This window comes from Anolis sagrei, chromosome Y, assembly GCF_037176765.1.
Source record: "Anolis sagrei isolate rAnoSag1 chromosome Y, rAnoSag1.mat, whole genome shotgun sequence".
Taxonomy (NCBI): domain Eukaryota; kingdom Metazoa; phylum Chordata; class Lepidosauria; order Squamata; family Dactyloidae; genus Anolis; species Anolis sagrei.
Genome location: NC_090035.1, coordinates 8,211,625 through 8,233,225, shown reverse-complemented (window position 1 = coordinate 8,233,225; position 21,601 = coordinate 8,211,625). Strand labels below are relative to the sequence as shown.

Here is a 21,601-nt window from a genome sequence, read left to right as displayed (position 1 = left end):
GGAGATCTTTGGATGCTCTTAAGACTGTTCTCCCCCGGAAAGTCTTAAGGGTTGAAGCTTTTGTACAGGAGAAGCTTGTACACGTCCTCTAAATTAGCTTTCCTTACTGACACTAACTAAAAATGACTCCCTTCCCTTCCCAATTGCCCTGAGCAAGGGGTGGAACCAAAACTTAACGATGATGGACAGGTGACTTGCCCTACAACTGCAACCAAAGGAAGCCACCTTTCTGCAGAATCCCTGAAACCTTGGACTGCAAGCAAACATTTAATGCAAAGCAAATAAAGTGGGAGCTCCTGGTACAGCCGTACCAGCACAACTACTATCCATGGTTTCCTGTTTCCACTCTAAGTTCAGGAGTATAGGGTTGAATCTCCCTATCTGAAGGAAAAGGACAGGACTAGACCACCAGTGACACAGCGGGTTAAACTGCTGAGCTGCTGAACTTGCTGACCGAAAGGTCAGTGGTTCGAATCCAGGGACTTGGGTGAGCTCCCAATGTTAGCCCCACTGTTAGTTGTTGTTCATTCGTTCAGTCATTTCCAACTCTTCGTGACCTCCTGGACCAGCCCACGCCAGAGCTCCCTGTTGGCCGTCACCACCCCCATCTCCTTCAAGGTCAATCCAGTCACTTCAAGGATCCCACCCATCTTGCCCTTGGTCGGCCCCTCTTCCTTTTTCCTTCCATTTTCCCCAGCATAATTGTCTTCTCTATGCTTTCTTGCCTCCAACTTAGCAGTTTGAAAACATGCAAATGTGAGTAGATCAATAGGTACTGCTTCTGTGGGAAGGTAACGGTGCTCCACACAGTCATGCTGGCCACATAACCTTGGAGGTATCTACGGACAACGCCGGCTCTTCGGCTTAGAAATGGAGATGAGCACCACCCTTCATGACCTCATGGACCAGGCCATGCCAGAGCTCCCTGTCGGCTGTCACCACCCCCGGCTCCTTCAAGGTCAATCCAGTCAAGGTCAACCCCTCAGAGTCGGACATGACTAGACTTAATGTCAGGGGAAAGCCTTTACCTACCTACTATCCATGGTTTCCTGTTTCCACTCTAAGTTCAGGAATACAGGGTTGCATCTCCCTATCTGAAGGAAAAGGACAGGCCTAGACCCCCAGTGGTGCAGTAGGTTAAACCGCTGAGCTGCTGAACTTGCTGACCGAAATGTTGGTGGTTCGAATCTGTGGGATGAGCTCCTGCTCTTAGCCCCAGCTTCTGCCAACCTAGCAGTTTGAAAACATGCAAATGTGAGTAGATCAATAGGTACCGCTTCTGCGAGAAGGTAACAGCACTCCATGCAGTCATGCCAGTGGCCACATGACATTGGAGGTGTCTATGGACAACGCTGGCTCATTGGCTTAGAAATGGAGATGAGCACCCCCGAGTCAGACATGACTAGACTTAACGTCAAGGGGAAACCTTTACCTTTACTAGACCCACAAACAATGATTAAAATAGTATTTGCAACAGCTAGAATGGAAGAATCCCTGGACGATCTACTTTTAGAAGCTGTCTGAACAATGTATCAGTGTGATAATTTGACAGAGGAGTTAGAATAATAACAATGCATTAGGAAGCATATGGTGTTTATTTACTGCCTATGCAATTAATTAAGATTCTCTGTATGCTTTTCCCTGTTGATGATTTGATGTTTTGGAAAAGCATATCCTAATACAGCATTTCTCAATGTGGTGGTTGGGACCCTTGTGGGGGTCACCAGGAGGTGTCAGAGGGGTCACCAAAGACCATCAAAAAACACAGAATTTTCTGTTGGTCATGAGGGTTCTGTGTGGAAAGTTTGGCCCAATTATATTATTGGTGGAGTTCAGAATGCTCTTTGATTCTAAGTGAACTATACATCCCAGTAACTATAACTCCCAAATGTCAAGGTCTATTTCTCCCAAAATCCACCAGTGTTCACATTTGGGCATATTGAGTATTCATTCCAGGTTTGGTCCAGATCCATCGTTGTTTGAGTCCACAGTGCTTTTTGAATGTAGGTGAACTACAACTCCCAAATTCAAGGTCAATGCCCACCAAACCCTTCCAGTATTTTCTGTTGGTTATGGGAGTTCTAGGTGACAAACTGGTTCAGTTCCATTGTTGGTGGAGTTCGGAATGCTCTTTGATCGTAAATGAACTATAAATCCCAGCAACTACACTCCTAAATGACAAAATCAATCCCCCGCTCAACTCCACCAGTATTCAAATTTGGGCATATCGGGTATTTGTGCCAAATTTGGTCCAGTGCATGAAAATACATCCTGCTTATCAGATATTTACATTACAATTCATAACAGTAGCAAAATTACTGTTATGAAGTAGCAACAAAAATAATGTTATGGTTGGGGATCACCACAACAGGAGGAACTGTATTAACGGGTCACAACATTAGGAAGGTTGGGAAGCAATATCCTAATATCTTCCTTATGCACATGGGCAATTATGCTTGGCTGCTGTTGTTTTATATTTCAAACTAGCCATCCCCTGCCACACATTGCTGTGGCCCAGTCTGTGTATATGTGTTTTGTGTGTGCATATATATGTGTGTATGTGTGTGTGTATATTTGTGTATATATGTGTGTTTGCGTATATATATGGGTGTATATATGTTGTGTATATATTTGTGTATTTGTGTGTTTATATGTGTACATGCATATTGTGTATATGTGTGTGCTTGTCTATATGCATTTTTGTGTGTATATATGTATGTATGTGGATATGTATATGCGTGTGCATGTGTATATGTATATATGTATATATGTGCGTGTATGTGTGTATATTTGTGTGTGTATATATATATATATATGGGGGGGTATATATGTGTGTATATATTTGTGTATTTGTGTGTTTATATGTGTACATGCATATTGTGTATATGTGTGTGCTTGTCTAAATGGATATTTGTGTGTATATATATGTATGTGTGTGGATATGTATATGTGTGTGCATGTGTATATGTATATATGCATGTGTGCATGTATATGTGCATGTGTGTATATATGTATGTGTGTATATGTGTATATATGTGTGTGTGCATATATATACGTGTGTGTGTATGAATGTGTGCATGTGCATATGTATATGAGTGCATGTGTATATGTATATATGGTGTATTTTGGGGGGTTTTAAGTCTGTTCCGCTAGGGTTTTGTGTGTGTGTGCATGTGTGTGTGTTTATGGGTGATGGACACTCATTGGACTGTTGGAGTGGATTGTGTATTGTGTCCAAATTGGAGTGTATTGTGTCCAAATTTCGTGTCAATTCATCCAGTGGTTTTTGAGTTATGTTAATCCCACAAACGAACATTACATTTTTATTTATAAAGACTAGCCGCCCCCTGCCACGCATTGCTGTGGCCCACATGGGGGTTTTGTGTGGGAGGTTTGGCCCAATATCATTGGTGGGGTTCGGAATGCTCTGTGATTGTAGGTGAACTACAACTCCCAGCAACTACAACTCCCAAATGTCAAGATTCTATTTTCCCCAAACTCCACCAGTGTTCACATTTGGGCATATTGAGTCTTCGTTCCAAGTTTGGTCCGGATCCATCATTGTTTGAGTCCACAGTGATCTCTGGATGTAGGTGAACTACAACTCCCAACAACCACAACTCCCAAATGTCAATATTCTATTTTCCCCAAACTCTACCAGTGTTCACATTTGGGCATATTGAGTATTTGTGTAGCGTTTGGTCCGGATCCATCATTGTTTGAGTCCACAGTGATCTCTGGATGTAGGTGAACTACAACCCCCAGCAACCACAACTCCCAAATGTCAATATTCTATTTTCCCCAAACTCTACCAGTATTCACATTTGGGCATATTGAGTATTTGTGTAGAGTTTGGTCCAGATCCATCATTGTTTGAGTCCACAGTGATCTCTGGATGTAAGTGAACTACAACTCCAAAACCAAAGGACACTGCCCACCAGACCCTTCCAGTATTTTCTGTTGGTCATCATGGGAATTTGTGTGCCAAGTTTGGTTCAATTCCATCATTGGTGGGGTTCAGAATAGTCTTTGATTGTAGGTGAACTATAAATCCCAGCAACTATAACTCCCAAATGACAAAATCAATTTTTTTGAGTGAAGGACATAGATTGGGTTGTTAGGTGTCTTCTGTCCAAATTTGGTGTCAATTTGTTCAGTGGTTTTTGAGTTCTGTTAATCCCACAAACTAACATTACATTTTTATTTATATAGAATGTAGCCGGATTTTGTCTTGAAAATTGTGTATATTCAGTATATATCAGTGGCGCAGTGGGTTAAAGCACTGAGCTGCTGAGCTTGTAGATCAAAAGGTCGCAAGTTTGATTCCGGGAGCGGCGTGAGCTTCCGCTGTCAGCCCTAGCTTCTACCAACCTAGCAGTTTGAAAACATGCAAATGTGAGTAGATCAATAGGTACCACTCCGGCGGGAAGGTAAGGGCGCTCCATGCAGTCATGCCGGCCACATGACCTTGGAGGTGTCTACGGACAACGCTGGCTCTTCGGCTTAGAAATGGAGATGAGCATCACACCCCAGAGTCAGACATGACTGCACTTAATGTCAGGGGACTACCTTTACCTTACCTACCAGTACATATGGCCAAAGAAAACACATCCACGTTGTGAAACACACTGCTACAAACATTGCAGCCCCTCAATCACTGAGACATAAAACCCCAAAAGCTTATCCCTTTGCAGGAAATCGAGCTCTGACTATAAGGCACAACCTGTTTAGCGGATGCCATTCGTGACAGAAGCTCTTCCTCAATGAATCATTGAGGAACTGAACATTTGCAGATGTGATGAAATGCTCTGACCGCTGATGATTGCAGCCGAGGGAATCGCAGATCGAGGCTTCAAAAAGGAAGCAAAACCAGACATTACAACGAAAGGAGAAGAAGCTATTATCAAAACAGGAGAACTAGGCCTACGTGTTGCTCAATTGTCTATGTGCTAACGGTAATCATGGGGTGCTTTGCTGGATTTTTCTAAGCTCATGCACTGGACTGCTGAGCTTACGATATTGTCTCGCTGACTCTAACAAACTGGTTTGCTGACAAGACCGGAGTCAATGACTTCAGGACGGGAGGAGAGCACGCCTTGGCTGGAATTGCAAGCAGAAGGACAGATGTAAACAACTGCCTGGTGCAATCAGCCCATCACATTGGTTCAAAACAAGGTGATATTTCATGTATTGTCGAAGGCTTTCATGGCCGGCATCACTGGGTTGTTGTAGGTTTTTTTCGGGCTGTATGGCCATGGTCTAGAGGCATTCTCTCCTGACGTTTCGCCTGCATTTTGGCAAGCATCCTCACTACCTCTGAGGATGCTTGCCAAAGTGCAGGCGAAACGTCAGGAGAGAATGCCTCTAGACCATGGCCATACAGCTCGAAAAAAACCTACAACAACCCAAGGTGATATTTATATACTTTTTCAAAGGTTGCTTCCTGCTCATTAGACTGCTTTCCCTGCATCAATAGGAGCATAATGTCTAGATCCAGGGAAGTCATGCTCCCCATGCGCTATTCTGCCTTGGTTAGACCACACCTGGACTATTGTCTCCAATTCTGGGCACCACAACTGAAGAGAGATATTGACAGTGAGAAATATCAGCAGTGGAACTCTCTGCCCCGGAGTGTGGTGGAGGCTCCTTCTTTGGAGGCTTTTAAACAGAGGCTGGATGGCCATCTGTCAGGGGTGATTTGAATGCAATATTCCTGCTTCTTGGCAGAATGGGGTTGGACTGGATGGCCCATGAGGTCTCTTCCAACTCTTTGATTCTATGATTCTACAAGCTGGAATGTGTCTAGAGAAGGGCAAAAAAAAATGATCAAGGGTGTGGAGAACAAGCCCTATGAGGAACGGCTTAAACATAGCCTGAAGAAGAGAAGGCTGAGAGGAGACATTATAGTCATGTATAAATATGTGAGAGGAAGTCAGAGGGAGGAGGGAGCGAACTTGTTTTCTGCTGCCCTGGAGACTAGGATGCAATGGAACAATGGCTTCAAACTACAGGAAAGAAAACAGATTCCATCTGAACTTTAGGAAGAACTTCCTGACTGTGAGAGCTGTTCAGCAGTGGAACTCTCTGCCTCAGAGTGTGGCAGAGGCTCCTTCTTTGGAAGCTTTTAAACAGAGGCTGGATGGCCATCTGTCGGGGATGCTTTGAGTGCAATATTCCTGCTTCTTGGCAGAGTGGGGTTGGACTGGATGGCCCATGAGGTCTCTTCCAACTCAGGATTCTATGAGTCCTATGACTGAAAGTCTCAAATATTCTCTGTCCCTCACTTTATAAGCTCAAGGACTGGATATCCCCTTTACAGCAAAAGAGAAGGACCCATAAGTATATCAAATTAGGCTGCTTCATCTAATCAGGACCATGCTCTGACCTACAAGAAGCACTGCCTGAACATCAAGCAAAAACTGGGTGCTAGAAACAATATCATACGAAAGCTGACTGGCACAACCTGGGGATCACAACCAGATACAGTGAAGACATCTGCCTTGCTACTCTGCTGCTGAGTACGCATACCCAGTGTGGAACACATCTCACCACGCTAAAACAGTGGATGTGGCTCTTCATGTGCCCTACACCACTGGAGAAATTACACTGCTTAGCCGGTATTGCACCACCTGACATCCGCCGGGAAGTAGCAGCCAATAGTGAAAGGATCAAGGCAGTGACATCTCCAGCTCATCCCTTGTTTGGGTATCAGCCAGCATGTCAATGACTTAAATCTAGAAATAGTTTTCTAAGATCTACAGAGACACATGCTGGAACACCTCAGCAAGCGAGAGTCCAAAAGTGGCAGGCTCAAACCCAGAGTCTCCACCAATGGCAGATATCAAATGAGAGACTTCCCCCTGGGCACACAGAAGACTGGGCGACTTGGAAGGCGCTGAACAGACTGTGCTCTGGCACCACGAGATGCAGAGCCAACCTCAAGAAATGGGGCCACAAAGTGGAATCCACAACATGCGAGTGTGGAGAAGAGCAAACCACTGACCACCTGCTGCAATGCACCCTGAGCCCTGCCATGTGCACAATGGAGGACCTTCTTGCAGCAACACCAGAAGCACTCCAAGTGTCCAGATACTGGTCAAAGGACATTTAATCAACTACCAAACTTGCAAATTTTGCGTTTTGTCTGTTTGTTTGTTTGTTTTGTTCTGTTAGAAATGTAATACAATTGACTGGTTGCCCTGACACGACAAATAAATAAATCTAATCAGGACACAGCAAACTATTGTCATTTCACAGCGATCTCTTGGTGCATTTTGAGGCCTTGCAGGCAAAGATGCAGTGGTGAATCTTGCAGGTTTATGAAGCATACCTGTAGATTCAGTATAGGCAAGCATTGGCCTTACGGGAAACGTAATGTTGGTGGACAGGAAAAGAAATTTAAAGACGGGCTGAAAGCCAACCTTAAAAACTGTGGCATAGAGAACTGGGAAGCCCAGGCCCTTGAGCGCTCTAACTGGAGGTCAGCTGTGACCAGCAGTGCTGCAGAATTTGAAAATACACAAAAAGGAGAAATGTGCCAAGAGAAAGGCACACCAAGCCAACCCTGACCAAGACTGCCTTCCACCTGAAAAACAATGTCCTCACTATGGAAGAACATGCGGGCAAGAATAGGGCTCTACAGCCATCGAAGTACCCACCACCAAGACCTTACACTTGGAGGACCATCATACTAGAATACTTCAATGTAGACTTATGTAAATATAATATACAATAACAAAGATGGTGGAGATGGCTGCAGTGGTGATGTCTCACTTAACGAAGCAGTGAAAGGATTACTCAGCAGCGAAAAGAAATTAAGCACAAGTCAGATCAAGTTGTGCAGGTGGGAACTCATAAACACAGCACAAAACGAAACACAAGTTAGGAAGAACAAGATAAAGCAAGACAATTTATGTAAACAGGTTCAGCACTGATCCTCAGTGTCGACAAGCAGAACGCTGAGCCTCAATTATTAAGACAGGCCAAGGTGATTATTCAAACTTGAAAGGACATTTGCCAAGGAAGGAAATGCAATTTAAAACAGACAGGAAAAAGGCTTTGCTTAGTAAAGCCACAACCTTGATTGAACTGATCATGAAAATCACAATAGTTTATTTTGGAACTCTCAAAGCGATAGCATCAAATGCACAAAGTGCGGGAGGACAAAACTGTTTTGGTTCTTTCAACGACTAGGATAGGAGCCCCCAGGGGCACAATGGGTTAAACCCTTGTGTGCCGACAGGACTGCTGACCAAAAGGTAAGCGGCTTGAATCTGGGAAGCGGGGTGAGCTCCCATCTGTCAGCTCCAGCTTCTCATGCGGGGACATGAGAGAAGCCTTACAGGATGGTAAAACATCCTGTACATCCTGTACGTCTACATTGAACAAAACAACAGAGAGGAAACAACCAGGCACATCTTAACACCTCCCAGCAAGAGATTTTCCCAGGCTCAGGCAGGCCTTCAAATTCTAATGAAGGTGATCGGTTGAAACATTCACACCTAGCTCCAGCAGGGAAGAGCTCCTTGCCCCACCCCAGCCATTCCACAGATATATAAACCCATTGTCCTAATTCCAACAGACCTCACTACCTCTGAGGATGCTTGCCATAGATGCAGGCGAAACGTTAGGAAAAATGCATCTAGAACATGGCTCTATAGCCCGAAAAAACCCACAAGAACCTAACAAATTCTCTCACACCAGAAGCGACTTGCAGTTTCTCAAGTTGTTCCTTGGAGCCCCCAGTGGCGCAGTGGGTTAAACCCCTGTGCCGGCAGGACTGAAGATCGACAGGTCGCAGGTTCAAATCCAGGGAGAGTGCGGATGAGCTCTCTCTATCAGCTCCAGCTCCTTGTGCGGGGACATGAGGGAAGCCTCCCACAAGAATGATAAAACATCAAAACATCCAGGCGTCCCCTGGGCAACATCCTTTCAGATGGCCAATTCTCTCACACCAGAAGCGACTTGCAGTTTCTCAAGTAGCTCCTGACATGAAGAAAACCCCCAACTAGGATGGTTTCTACGAGGGCCAAGCTATGCAAAGCCTCTGCTCTGAACACTGTGCCTAACCTAGTTCAGAGGTCAATTCTTGAATATTACAATCCAGCAAACACTGGGAAAGATATACACTGGGACAAATATAGAAACCTGATTTTCTTAGTTTCCAACAGACCTCCCAACATCTGAGGATGCCTGCCATAGATGCAGGAGAACGTCAGGAGAGAATGCTTCTGGAACATGGCCATACAGCCCCAAAAAAACTACAACAACCTATTGGGAAAGAACCAGACGCAAGTGAGCCCTGGCTGGATCATGAATTCATGAATTTGACTGCATTTGTCAGATCGGGTACCTTAAAGCCCACTTGTACATTAGCACGGAAATGGATGATGACAATGAGGCAGAGATGAGTGCTTGACTTTCCCTTAATGAAGGTGCTACTAATTGGTCCATTGACCCAGGTTTTAATGGAACTGAACCCTCTTTCTCCATTGGAAAAAAAAGGATTAAACTGATGGATTAAAATGGTGGCTGTAGCACAATAATCAGGAAACTTTAGATCAGTGTTTTCCAACTTTTTTTTTGTTTCCAGGGACCACTTTGACCAGGGGCCATTCTCCAACATTAGTACCAAAAGGGCTACAAATCCGTGTTTGGTCAACTTTAGATTCAGTTTGGTTATTTTGGGTACTGATTCAGAAAATTGCATTGGATAGACCACATCAGCTCTAGTTTCTGATACAGAACATATGCCATCTAGTACTTGCCATCTGCTCACCCACAGAAAACGATATTTAATAATCTAGAGCTGATGTAGTCTCTCCAGTGAAAGTTTCTGAATCAGGACCTCAAATAACCCCAGGAACAGGTTTAAAAATGGAGACACCAAGATGCTCCAGCTTCCAGGCACTACATGGAACGGCTCCACTCAGGTGAAGGGAGAAGGAGGAGAAGCAGCAGTCAGGAGGTAATCTGATGTTGCAGCTAAAAAAACCAATGGGATTTTGGCCTGCACAGATAGGAGTCTAGTGTCTAGATCAGGGGTCCTCAAACTTTTTAAACCGGGGGCCAGTTTACTGTCCCTCAGACCGATGGAGGGCCGGACTATAGTTTTTTTAAAAAAAATCAATTAAAAAATTCCTATGCACATTGCACATATCTTATTTTGCTGTGTGGAAGGACTCTTAGAGGGGGTTCTTTCTCGCCCTCTTTAGGCAGTAATTCCAGGAGCAGAGAATGGGAAATCTTCCTATTTCTAGTCTGAACAAAATCTAAAATTATAACTGTAAATAAAGAACAACACTCAAACATAGGGGAACTCCAGACAAGAAACAATCAGGGCCAGCTAATCACCTCCCAACAAAGGATTCTCCCTAAAAACTGTCAGGCTATGAAATGGCAATCAATCAAGATGGCCAACTGAAACATTCATACCTACCTCCAACAGACAAGAGTTCTTTCTCCCACTCTGGATCTTCCAAGATTTTCCTGGTTAAAGGTTTTCCTCTGACATGAAGTCCAGTCATGTCTGACTCTGGGGTGTGGTGCTCATCTGGATTTCTAAGTCGAAGAGCCAGCGCTGTCCGTAGACACCTCCAAGGTCATGTGGCCAGCATGACTGCATGGAGCACCAGGGCAGCCTCCCTTGGACAGCGTGAGCCTGCCAAGGGAGGATCAGGCCCGCGCGGCTTACTTGCGAGTAAAGCACCTCACAAGGTTCTTTACGCGCAAGTAGACCACGCGGAGCAGCCTCTCTTGGCTGGCTCAGGCTGTCCATCAGACCCGATGGACAGCGTGAGCCTGCCAAGGGAGGAGCAGGCCCGCGCGGCTTACTTGCGAGTAAGGGAGGCTGCTCCGCGTGGTCTACTTGCGTGTAAAGCACCTCGTGAGGTACTTTACGCGCAAGTAGACCATGCGGAGCAGCCTCCCTTGCCTGGCTCAGGCTCCCTTGGCTGGCTCAGGCCCGATGGACAGCGTGAGCCGGCCAAGGGAGGCTGCTCTGCGTGGTCTACTTGCACGTAAAGCACCTCGAGAGGTGCTTTACGCGCGAGTAGACCATGCGGAGCAGCCTCCCTTGGCTGGCTCGCGCTGTCCATCGGGCCTGACGGATAGCGTGAGCCAGCCAATGGAGGGGCACTGTGTGTGTGTGGGGGGGGCGCTCCTCCTCCGGGGGCCGGATCAGGGCCCTTGGCGGGCCGGAAGTGGCCCGCGGGCCGTAGTTTGGGGACCCCTGGTCTAGATCCAGGGAGGTCATGATGACCCTCTATTCCAGTGGTTCTCAACCTGGGGTCCCCAGATGCTTTTGGCCTTCAACTCCCAGAAATCCTAACAGCTGGTAAACTGGCTGGGATTTCTGGGAGTAGTAGGCCAAAAACATCTGGGGACCCCAGGTTGAGGACCACTGCTCTATTCTATTCTGCCTTGGTTAGACCACACCAGGAATATTGTGTCCAATTCTAGGCACCACAATTGAAGAGAGATTTTGACTGTAAGCTGGAATGTGTCCACAGGAGGGCAACTAAAATGATCAAGGGTCTGGAGAACAAGCCCTATGAGGAGCGGCTTAAAGAGCTGGGCATGTTTAGCCTGCAGAAAAGTAGACTGAGAGGAGACACAATGAGGGCCGTGTATAAATATGTGAGGGGAAATCATGGGGAGGAGGGAGCAGGCTTGTTTTCTGTTGCCTAGAGACTAGGATGAGAAGCAATGGCTTCAAACTACAGGAAAGGAGATTCCACCTGAAGATTAGGAAGAACTTCCTGGCTGTGAGAGCCGTTCAGCAGTGGAACTCTTTGCACCAAAGTGTGGTGGAGGCTCCTTCTTTGGAAGCTTTTAAACAGAGGCTGGATGGCCATCTGCTGGGGGTACTTTGAACGCAATTGTCCTGCTTCTTGGCAGAATGGGGTTGGACTGGATGGCCCACGAGGTCTCTTCCAATTTCTATGATTCTATGAGGCTTGTTGTTGCACCTTTCATGGGTAATTGGCCTCTCCCCTCCCGACATCCCCGTTGCCTCGGCACTATAAGAGGGTTTCATGAGACCAGTCTCTATCATTGTAACAGTGTGGTAACAATGAGGTCACAGACCATATTTTAGTTCTTGGGGACCACTGGTGGTCCATGGACCACAGGCTGGGAACCACCACTTTAGAAGATGCATTATTATTGTACTTAGGCTAATTTGGGTTAAGATGGCAAGAGACATATAAAGAGGAAGGTAGGACTCACCTGCAGACGAGCGTTGCAATGATGACGCACCAGGCTGTGCAACAGCAATCCGCATTCAGCTCCTCACTTTTCCGGTGGCGACAACACAACCAGAAGGAATAGAAAAGGAGGAAGAGGAGATCCAGAGCAAGGCAGGAGAGAGCAACGCCGCCCAGTAACAACAAGGCCTGGAGTGGGGGAAAAACACAAACATCCCATTGAGCAAAAGATCTTTAAACCTTTTCCATAATTAAATAAACTATCCTTCCTGCACCTGGGGATCAAAACCAGACACAGTGAAGGCATCTGCCCTTGCGCTTTGCTACTCTGCTGCTGAGTATGCGTACCCAGTGTGGAACACATCTCACCACGCTAAAACAGTGGATGTGGCTCTTAATGAGACATGGCACGTTATCACAGGATGTCTGCACCCTACACAACTGGAGAAATTACACTGCTTAGCCAGTATCGCACCACCTGACATCCGCCGGGAAGTAGCAACCAATAGTGAAAGGACCAAGGCAGTGACATCTCCAGCCCACCCCTGTTTGGATATCAGCCAGCACACCAACGACTTAAATCAAGAAATAGTTTTATAAGATCTACAGAGACACTTGCTGGAACACCTCAGCAAACTAGAGTCCAAAAGTGGCAGGCCAAAACCCAGAACCTCAAGGCATGGCTGATACCTAATGAGAGACTCCCCCCTGGGCACACAGAAGACTGGGTGACTTGGAAGGCGCTGAGCAGACTGCACTCTGGCACCACGAGATGCAGAGCCAACCTTAAGAAATGGGGCCACAAAGTGGAATCCACGACATGCGAGTGTGGAGAAGAGCAAACCACTGACCACCTACCACAATGCAACCTGAGCCCTGCCACATGCACAACAGAGGACCTTCTTGCAGCAACAGCAGAGGCATTCCAAGTGGCCAGATACTGGTCAAAGGACATATAATACGAGGGTTGAATGAAAAGTAATGCCTCCACCTTCGTAACCCCAAAGGAGATTCATCAGAGAATGCAAGCTGTTTATGGTGATTGTGTTGATGTATCATTGGGCAAGTACAATGTGCATCATTGGGCAAGTACAATTCAAGGTGCTGGTTTTGACCTACAAAACCCTTTACGGTTCTGGTCCAATGTATCTGTCCGAACGTATCTCCCTCTATGTCCCACCTTGGAATTTGAGATCATCTGGGGAGGCCCTGCTCTCGACCCCACCGCTATCACAAGTGAGACTGGTGGGGACGAGGAGCAGGGCCTTCTCAGTGGTGGCCCCTCACCTGTGGAACTCGCTTCCGGGGGAAATTAGGGCATCAACATCCCTCCTCTCCTTCAGGAGGAAGGTGAAGACATGGTTGTGGGACCAGGCCTTTGGGCAATCTGACAACTAGATATGGATAACCAGATGGATAGGACCGAAAAGACTGATAAGTGTGGAATTGGAATTGAACTATGAGATTGTGAAGTGCTGACCGTCAATGAGGAAAATGGTTTGTATTGGTTTTATTGCTTTTATGGTTGTTTTTGCCTTATAATAATTACTGTTTCCTGTTAATTGATGTTATTGTTAAAGCTGCTGTTTTGTTAACTGACGTTATTGTCTTATTGTTGTTATGTACTGCGGGCATCGAATTGTGCCTTGCTTTTGTAAGCCGCCCTGAGTCCCCCGTGGGGTGAGAAGGGCGGGGTAGAAGCAACCGAAATAAATAAATAAATATAAGTTTAAAGATGTTGAGGCGACACCTTCTGCTGTCAAGAATTCAATGACTGCACGTTGCTTAAGTCGCATTGAGCAACTGTCTGCGCAGGGTTCCATACTTTGCACTTTAACAACACAACCGTTCATTGATAAGGCTTCCCGCCAAAATGGAACTGTAGAGGAGAGTCTACTGAACAAGCCAGTACCTGCCAAATACCAGTACTGCCATCTGTTGAGGAGTTACGCAGGTGGAGGCATTACTTTTCATTCAACCCTCGTAGAATGCCAAGTTTGCAAACTTTGTGTATGTGCATTTTTAAATACAATACACTCCTGACACGATAAATAAATAAATACCCCATAATAATCCAGGTCTCCTGAGTGTTGCTCAGGCGGTGACAACCTTCTCTCTTGGCCAAACACCTTTCTAATCAGAGTGCCTTCTTTCCAGATTAGCTGTATGGGCAAGCCAAGCCAATCAACAATCATATCATGAATGGGATAATACCACGCTGCATATGTGGACGTTGTATTTACTCCAATTTGGAGGCAAAGCGGAGAGCGAGGGCAACGGTTTCTGAACAGGTCGCTCTCTCTGTGTATCACGCACAGCAAAACCAAACCGAAGCAAGGCCAAAAGGAGAGGATTCTTTCAACTGTGCTCAAAACGATACTAAAAACAAGCAAATATTTTCAGATGCATCTCAATCCACTTTACTATCTCGTTTCCCAGGAAATGCAAGCCGTATGTTTCTGGTCAAAATATATAATGGCACCATATTGTGTGCTGAAAGCCAAGAAGGAAAGGTATTGTCGAAGGCTTTCATGGCTGGAATCACTGGGTCTGTACGGCCATGTTCTAGAAGCATTCTCTCCTGACATTTCGCCTGCATCTGTGGCAGGCATCCTCAGAGGTTATGAGGTCTGTTGGAAACTAGGAAAGTGGAGTTTATATAGAAAGAACTCTTGTCTGTTGGAGGCAGGTGTCAATGTTGCAATTAGCCTCTTTGATTATCATTGAATGGCCTTGCAGTTTCAAAGCCTGGCTGCTTCCTGCCTGGGGGGGATCCTTTATTGGGAGGTGTTAGCTGGCCCTGTTAGTTTCCTGTCTGGATTTCCCTTATTTTTTGTGTGTTGCTCTTTGTTTACTGTCATGATTTTGGAGCCAGATTTTGTTCATTTGCATGGTTTCCTCCTTTCTGTTGAAATCGTCCACATGCTTGTGGGTTGCAATAGCTTCTTTGTACAAGGCTGGCCAATTGCAACATTCACACTTTCCTCAAACAGACAAGAGTTCTTTCTCCCACCCTGGACATTATTCCAGAGATATATAAACCCCACTTGCCTAGTTTCCAACAGATCTCACAACATATTGTCGAAGGCTTTCATGGCTGGAATCACTGGGTTGTTGTAGCTTTTTTTCGGGCTATATGGCCATGTTCTAGTGGCATTCTCTCCTGATGTTTCGCCTGCATCTATGGCAAGCATCCTCAGAGGTAGCGAGGTCTGTTGGAATTAGGAAAATGGGTTTACCAGTATATATCTGTGGAAAGACCAGGGTGGGACAAAGGACTCTTGTCTGCTGGAGCTAGGTGTGAATATTTCAACTGACCCAATGAACCAACCTGGACACAGCATATTATTTGAGAACACAGAAATGCTGGACCACTCTCACAACCACCATGTCAGACTACACAGAGAAGCCATTGAAATCCACAAGCATGTGGACAATTTCAACAGAAAGGAGGAAACCATGAAAATGAACAAAATCTGGCTACCAGTATTAAAAAAAAACTCTAAAATTAAAACAGAGGGAAAACAATCAGGGACATCTAATCACCTCTCAACAAAAGATTGCTCCAGGCACTGCCAGGCTATCAAATGCTAACCAAGGTGGTCAGTTGAAACATTCACACCTAGCTCCAGCAGACAAGAGTCCTTTGTCCCACCCTGGTCTTTCCACAGATCTATAAACCCTTTTTCCTAGTTCCAACAGACCTCACTACCTCTGAGGATGCTTGCCATAGATGCAGGAGAAACGTCAGGAGAGAATGCCTCTAGAACATGGCCATATAGCCCGAAAAAACCTACAACAACCCAAGAAGAAAAGGCATTGCTGTTTGCAAAGGGAGAAGACAACAATACACAAGCCTGAGGACAAACCCTTGAATGTCCATTCACATGCTTTGGCACGAAATCGGAACCAATTCCCTATGAGAAGCCTAGATTTCCATTTGAGCACATCAACGTTTGAGAAGCCTAGATTTCCATTTGAGCACATCAACGATTTTGGCCTGCATCAATAGGAGCATAGTGTCTAGATCTAAGGAAGTAATGCTACCCCTCTATTCTGCTTTGGTTAGACCACATCTGGAATATTGTGTCCAATTCTGGGCACCACAATTCAAGAGAGATATTGACAAGCTGGAATGTGTCCAGAGGAGGGCGACTAAAATGATCAAGGGTCTGGAGAACAAGCCCTATGAGGAGCGGCTTAGGGAACTGGGCATGTTTAGCCTGAAGAAGAGAAGGCTGAGAGGAGATATGATAGCCATGTATAAATATGTGAGAGGAAGCCACAGGGAGGAGGGAGCAAGCTTGTTTTCTGCTTCCCTGGAGACTAGGACGCAATGGAACAATGGCTTCAAACTACAAGAGAGGAGATTCCATCTGAACACGAGGAAGAACTTCCTGACTGTGAGAGCCGTTCAGCAGTGGAACTCTCTGCCCTGGAGTGTGGTGGAGGCTCCTTCTTTGGAAGCTTTTAAGCAGAGGCTGGATGGCCATCTGTCAGGGGTGATTTGAATGCAATATTCCTGCTTCTTGGCAGGGGGTTGGACTGGATGGCCCATGAGGTCTCTTCCAACTCTTTGATTCTATGATTCTATGATTCTAAATTCGTCCACATTCTGCTCTACGAATACGACAAATAGCTAAAGAATAAACCCTTCAGTCAATTGCTTTCGGGACACAACGAGCTGGAGGTCACTGTCCATGAAATGCCACCAGATTGCGAGGCTGCAAAAATACCTGGAACTGAGCCCAAGCGGTTTCTGCCAGCGCCGTCGTATTAGTCCCCTTCAGTCTGAAGGCAAAGCCGTGCCAGAAATGTGCAGCGTGGAGGGGATTTTATTTTTAATCAGCGACATCTCTTTTGCTTAGCTTCTGAAAATCCGGACAATGTTGCTCAGAAGTCCTTGAATTGGAACACTGTCTCTCGGACAAGAAACTGGGTTTCATAGAATCATAGAATCAAAGAGTTGGAAGAGACCTCATGGGCCATCCAGTCCAACCCCATTCTGCCAAGAAGCAGGACTATTGCATTCAAATCACCCCTGCCAAATGGCCATCCAGCCTCTGCTTAAAAGCTTCCAAAGAAGGAGCCTCCACCACACTCCGGGGCAGAGAGTTCCACTGCTGAACGGCTCTCACAGTCAGGAAGTTCTTCCTAATGTTCAGATGGAATCTCCTCTCTTGTAGTTTGAAGCCATTGTTCCGCATCCTATTCTCCAGGGAAGCGGAAAACAAGCTTGCTCCTTCCTCCTCCCTGTGGCTTCCTCTCACATATTTATACATGGCTATCATATCTCCCCTCAGCCTTCTCTTCTTCAGGCTAAACATGCCCAGTTCCCTAAGCCGCTCCTCATAGGGCTTGTTCTCCAGACCCTTGATCATTTTCGTCGCTCTCCTCTGGACACATTCCAGCTTGTCAATATCTCTCTTGAATTGTGGTGCCCAGAATTGGACACAATATTCCAGATGTGGTCTAACCAAAGCAGAATAGAGCATGGGGAGCATTACTTCCTTAGATCTAGACACTATGCTCCTATTGATGCAGGCCAAAATCCCATTGGCTTTTTTTGCCGCCAAAAAAAGCCAATGGGATTTTGGCCTGCATCAATAGGAGCATAGTGTCTAGATCTAAGGAAGTAATGCTACCCCTCTATTCTGCTTTGGTTTCGACACCATTCTATATTAAGCTGCTACAAAAAATCATTCAGGGATCTGGACTGGAGTGCCATCAACTTGCAGCTGCACCTCTTTCCCATAGAAACATTTCAGGAAGGTGGAAGGTATCCTGAAAATGTGTCTGGAAATACTACTGGAATGGATGAGTGGGCACAAGGCATGCTCTGAACCAGATGCTATTACATGCCAGCTCCGACCACATGAACCTAGCTGCACAGTCGTCGCTCCACATTCTTGGCTTCTAATGACAGGAAAGGAGATTCCACCTGTACATTAGGAAGAACTTGGGTCTGGAGAACAAGCCCTATGAGGAGCGGCTTAAAGAGCTGTGCATGTTTAGCCTGAAGAAGAGAAGGCTGAAAAGAGACATGATAGCCATGTATAAATATGTGAGAGGAAGTCATAGAGAGCAGGGAACAAGCTTGAAAATGTGTCTGGAAATACCACTGGAATGGATGAGTGGGCACAAGGCATGCTCTGAACCAGATGCTATTACATGCCAGCTCCGATCACATGAACCTAGTTGCACAGTCGTCGCTCCACACGCTTGGCTTCAAATGACAGGAAAGGAGATTCCACCTGAACATTAGGGAGAACTTGGGTCTGGAGAACAAGGGTCTGGAGAACAAGCCCTATGAGGAGCGGCTTAAAGAGCTGGGCATGTTTAGCTTGAAGAAGAGAAGGCTGAGAAGAGACCTGATAGCCATGTATAAATATGTGAGAGGAAGTCATAGAGAGGAGGGAACAAGCTTGAAAATATGTCTGGAAATACCACTGGAATGGATGAGTGGGCACAAGGCATGCTCTGAACCAAATGCTATTACATGCCAGCTCCGATCACATGAACCTAGTTGCACAGTCGTCGCTCCACATGCTTGGCTTCAAGTGACAGGAAAGGAGATTCCACCTGAATATTAGGGAGAACTTGGGTCTGGAGCACAAGGGTCTGGAGAACAAGCCCTATGAGGAGTGGCTTAAAGAGCTGGGCATGTTTAGCCTGAAGAAGAGAAGGCTGAAAAGAGACATGATAGCCATGTATAAATATGTGAGAGGAAGTCATAGAGAGGAGGGAACAAGCATGAAAATGTGTCTGGAAATATCACTGGAATGGTTGAGTGGGCACAAGGCATGCTCTGAACCAGATGCTATTACATGCCATGCCTTTAACATGCCAGCTCCGATCACATGAACCTAGCTGCACAGTCGTCGCTCCACCTGCTTGGCTTCAAATAACAGGAAAGGAGATTCCACCTGAACATTAGGGAGAACTTGGGTCTGGAGAACAAGGGTCTGGAGAACAAGCCCTATGAGGAGCGGCTTAAAGAGCAGGGCATGTTTAGCCTGAGGAAGAGAAGGCTGAGAGGAGACATGATGAGGGCCATGGATCAAGATGTGAGGGGAAGTCATGGGGGGGGGGGGAGCAAGCTAGCCCTGGAGGATGCGGAACAATGGCTTCAAACGACAGGAAAGGAGATTCCACCTGAACATTATGAAGAACTTCCTGACTGTGAGAGCTGTTCAGCAGTGGAACCCTTTGCCTCAAAGTGTGGTGGAGGCTCCTTCTTTGGAAGCTTTTAAACAGAGGCTGGATGAATTGTCGAAGGCGTTCATGGCCGGGTTTTTTGGGGGGCTATATGGCCATGTACTAGAGGCATTTTTACCTGACATTTCGCCTGCATCTATGGAAAGCATCCTCAAAGGTAGTGAGGTTGGATGGCCATCTGTTGGGGGTGCTTGGAATGCGATTTTCCTGCGTCTTGGCAGAATGGGATTGGACTAGATGGCTCACGAAGTCTCTTCCAACTCTAGGATTCTATGATTGTGTGTAGTCAAGATCTGAAAATTCCCTAAATATGAATCCAGCTGCCTATGCAAAGGCCATTCACAGCTGTCTATAAAGGGTAGAGAAAATACTCTCATTAAAATAAAATCCCGCTTTTCTAGTCTCATGCTGTTAGACGGAAAGGACCCCCAGAAGCAGTTACAGATCAGATTAGACTATTTGGCATTATCTGCGGCATAATCCGCTCTGACTGATAGTGGATCTATAGGGCAGAGAAAGGTCTTTCCTATTACCTTATAAGGAGGGAAGCCAGGGATTGAATCAAAGACCTTCTGCATTCAACCTTCTGAATGTAATATGTAATAATGCTCCCAACTCAAGAAGGGGAAACGTAATGTTGGACAGGAAAAGATGGGCTTAAAGCCAATCTTAAACACTGTGGCATAGACACCGAGAACTGGGAAGCCTTTGAGTGCTCTAACTGGAAGTCAGCTGTGACCAGCAGTGCTGCGGAATTTGAGCAGACAACATGAGGCTAGAAAGATTAAGAATCCAATCAAACACTAGCCTGCAGAAGAGAAGGCTGAGAGGAGACATGATGAGAACTAGGAAGCCCTGGCCCTCAAGCGCTCTAACTCGAGGTCAGCTGTGACCAGCAGTGCTGCAGAATTTGAGCAGACAACACGAGGCTAGAAAGATTAAGAATCCAATCAAACACTACCTATATTAATCTTTTGGAGAAATGGGTTAAACCGCTGAGCTACTGAATTTGCTGACCGAAAAGTTGGCGGTTCGAATCTGTGGGACGAGGTGAGCTCCTGCTGTTAGCCCCAGCTTCTGCCAACCTAGCAGTTCGAAAACATGCAAATGTGAGTAGATAAACATCTGAACATGAGGAAGAACTTCCTGACTGTGAGAGCCGTTCAGCAGTGGAACTCTCTGCCCTGGAACGTGGTGGAGGCTCCCTCTTTGGAAGCTTTTAAACAGAGGCTGGATGGCCATCTGTCAGGGGTGATTTGAATGCAATATTCCTGCTTCTTGGCAGAATGGGGTTGGACTGGATGGCCCATGAGGTCTCTTCCAACTCTTTGATTCGATGATTCGATGATTCTACCGCCTCAGAAGGAAGGTAAACGGCGCATCATGCAGTCATGCTGGCCACATGACCTTGGAGGCGCCTATGGACAATGCTGGCTCTTTTTGGCTGGCATGACTACATGGAGTGCTGTTTAAAGATGGGCTTAAAGCCAACCTTAAAAAAGATGGGCTTAAAGAGCTGGGCATGTTTAGCCTGCAGAAGAGAAGGCTGAGAGGAGACATGATGAGAACTAGGTAGCCCTGGCCCTCAAGTGCTCTAATTGAAGTCAGCTGTGACCAGCAGTGCTGCAGAATTCGAGCAGACAACATGAGGCTAGAAAGGTTAAGAATCCAATCAAACGCTACCTATTTTAATCTTTTGGTGCAACGGGTTAAACCGCTGAGCTACTGAATTTGCTGACCGAAAAGTTGGCGGTTCCAATCCGTGGGACAAGATGAGCCCCTGCTGTTAGCCCCAGCTTCTGCCAACCTAGCAGTTCTAAAACATGCAAATGTGAGTAGATCAATTGGTACTGCCTCAGAAGGAAAGTAAATGGCGTATCATGCAGTCATGCTGGCCACATGACCTTGGAGGCATCTATGGACAATGCTGGCTCTTTTTGGCTGGCATGACTACATGGAGTACTGTTTAAAGATGGGCTTAAATCCAACCTTTAAATAGATGGGCTTAAAGAGCTGGGCACGTTTAGCCTGCAGAAGAGAAGGATGAGAGGAGACATGATGAGAACTAGGAAGCCCTGGCCCTCAAGTGCTCTAACTGGAGGTCAGCTGTGACCAGCAGTGCTGCAGACATGAGGCTAGCAGTTCGAAAATATGCAAATGTGAGTAGATCAATAGGT

At 46.1% G+C, this 21,601-nt stretch overlaps 1 protein-coding gene across 2 annotated transcripts in view; it reads right to left on the bottom strand.

Annotated features, from left to right (window-relative positions):
• The window catches only part of LOC137095321 (protein tweety homolog 3-like), a 178,693-nt gene that overhangs the window by 88,931 nt on the left and 68,161 nt on the right, over positions 1-21,601 (bottom strand). For both annotated transcript variants that reach the window (XM_067461817.1, XM_067461818.1), the window contains exon 2: positions 12,229-12,395. In XM_067461817.1, the coding sequence (XP_067317918.1) occupies positions 12,229-12,395 (167 nt within the window). The remainder of the gene's footprint in view (positions 1-12,228; positions 12,396-21,601) is intronic.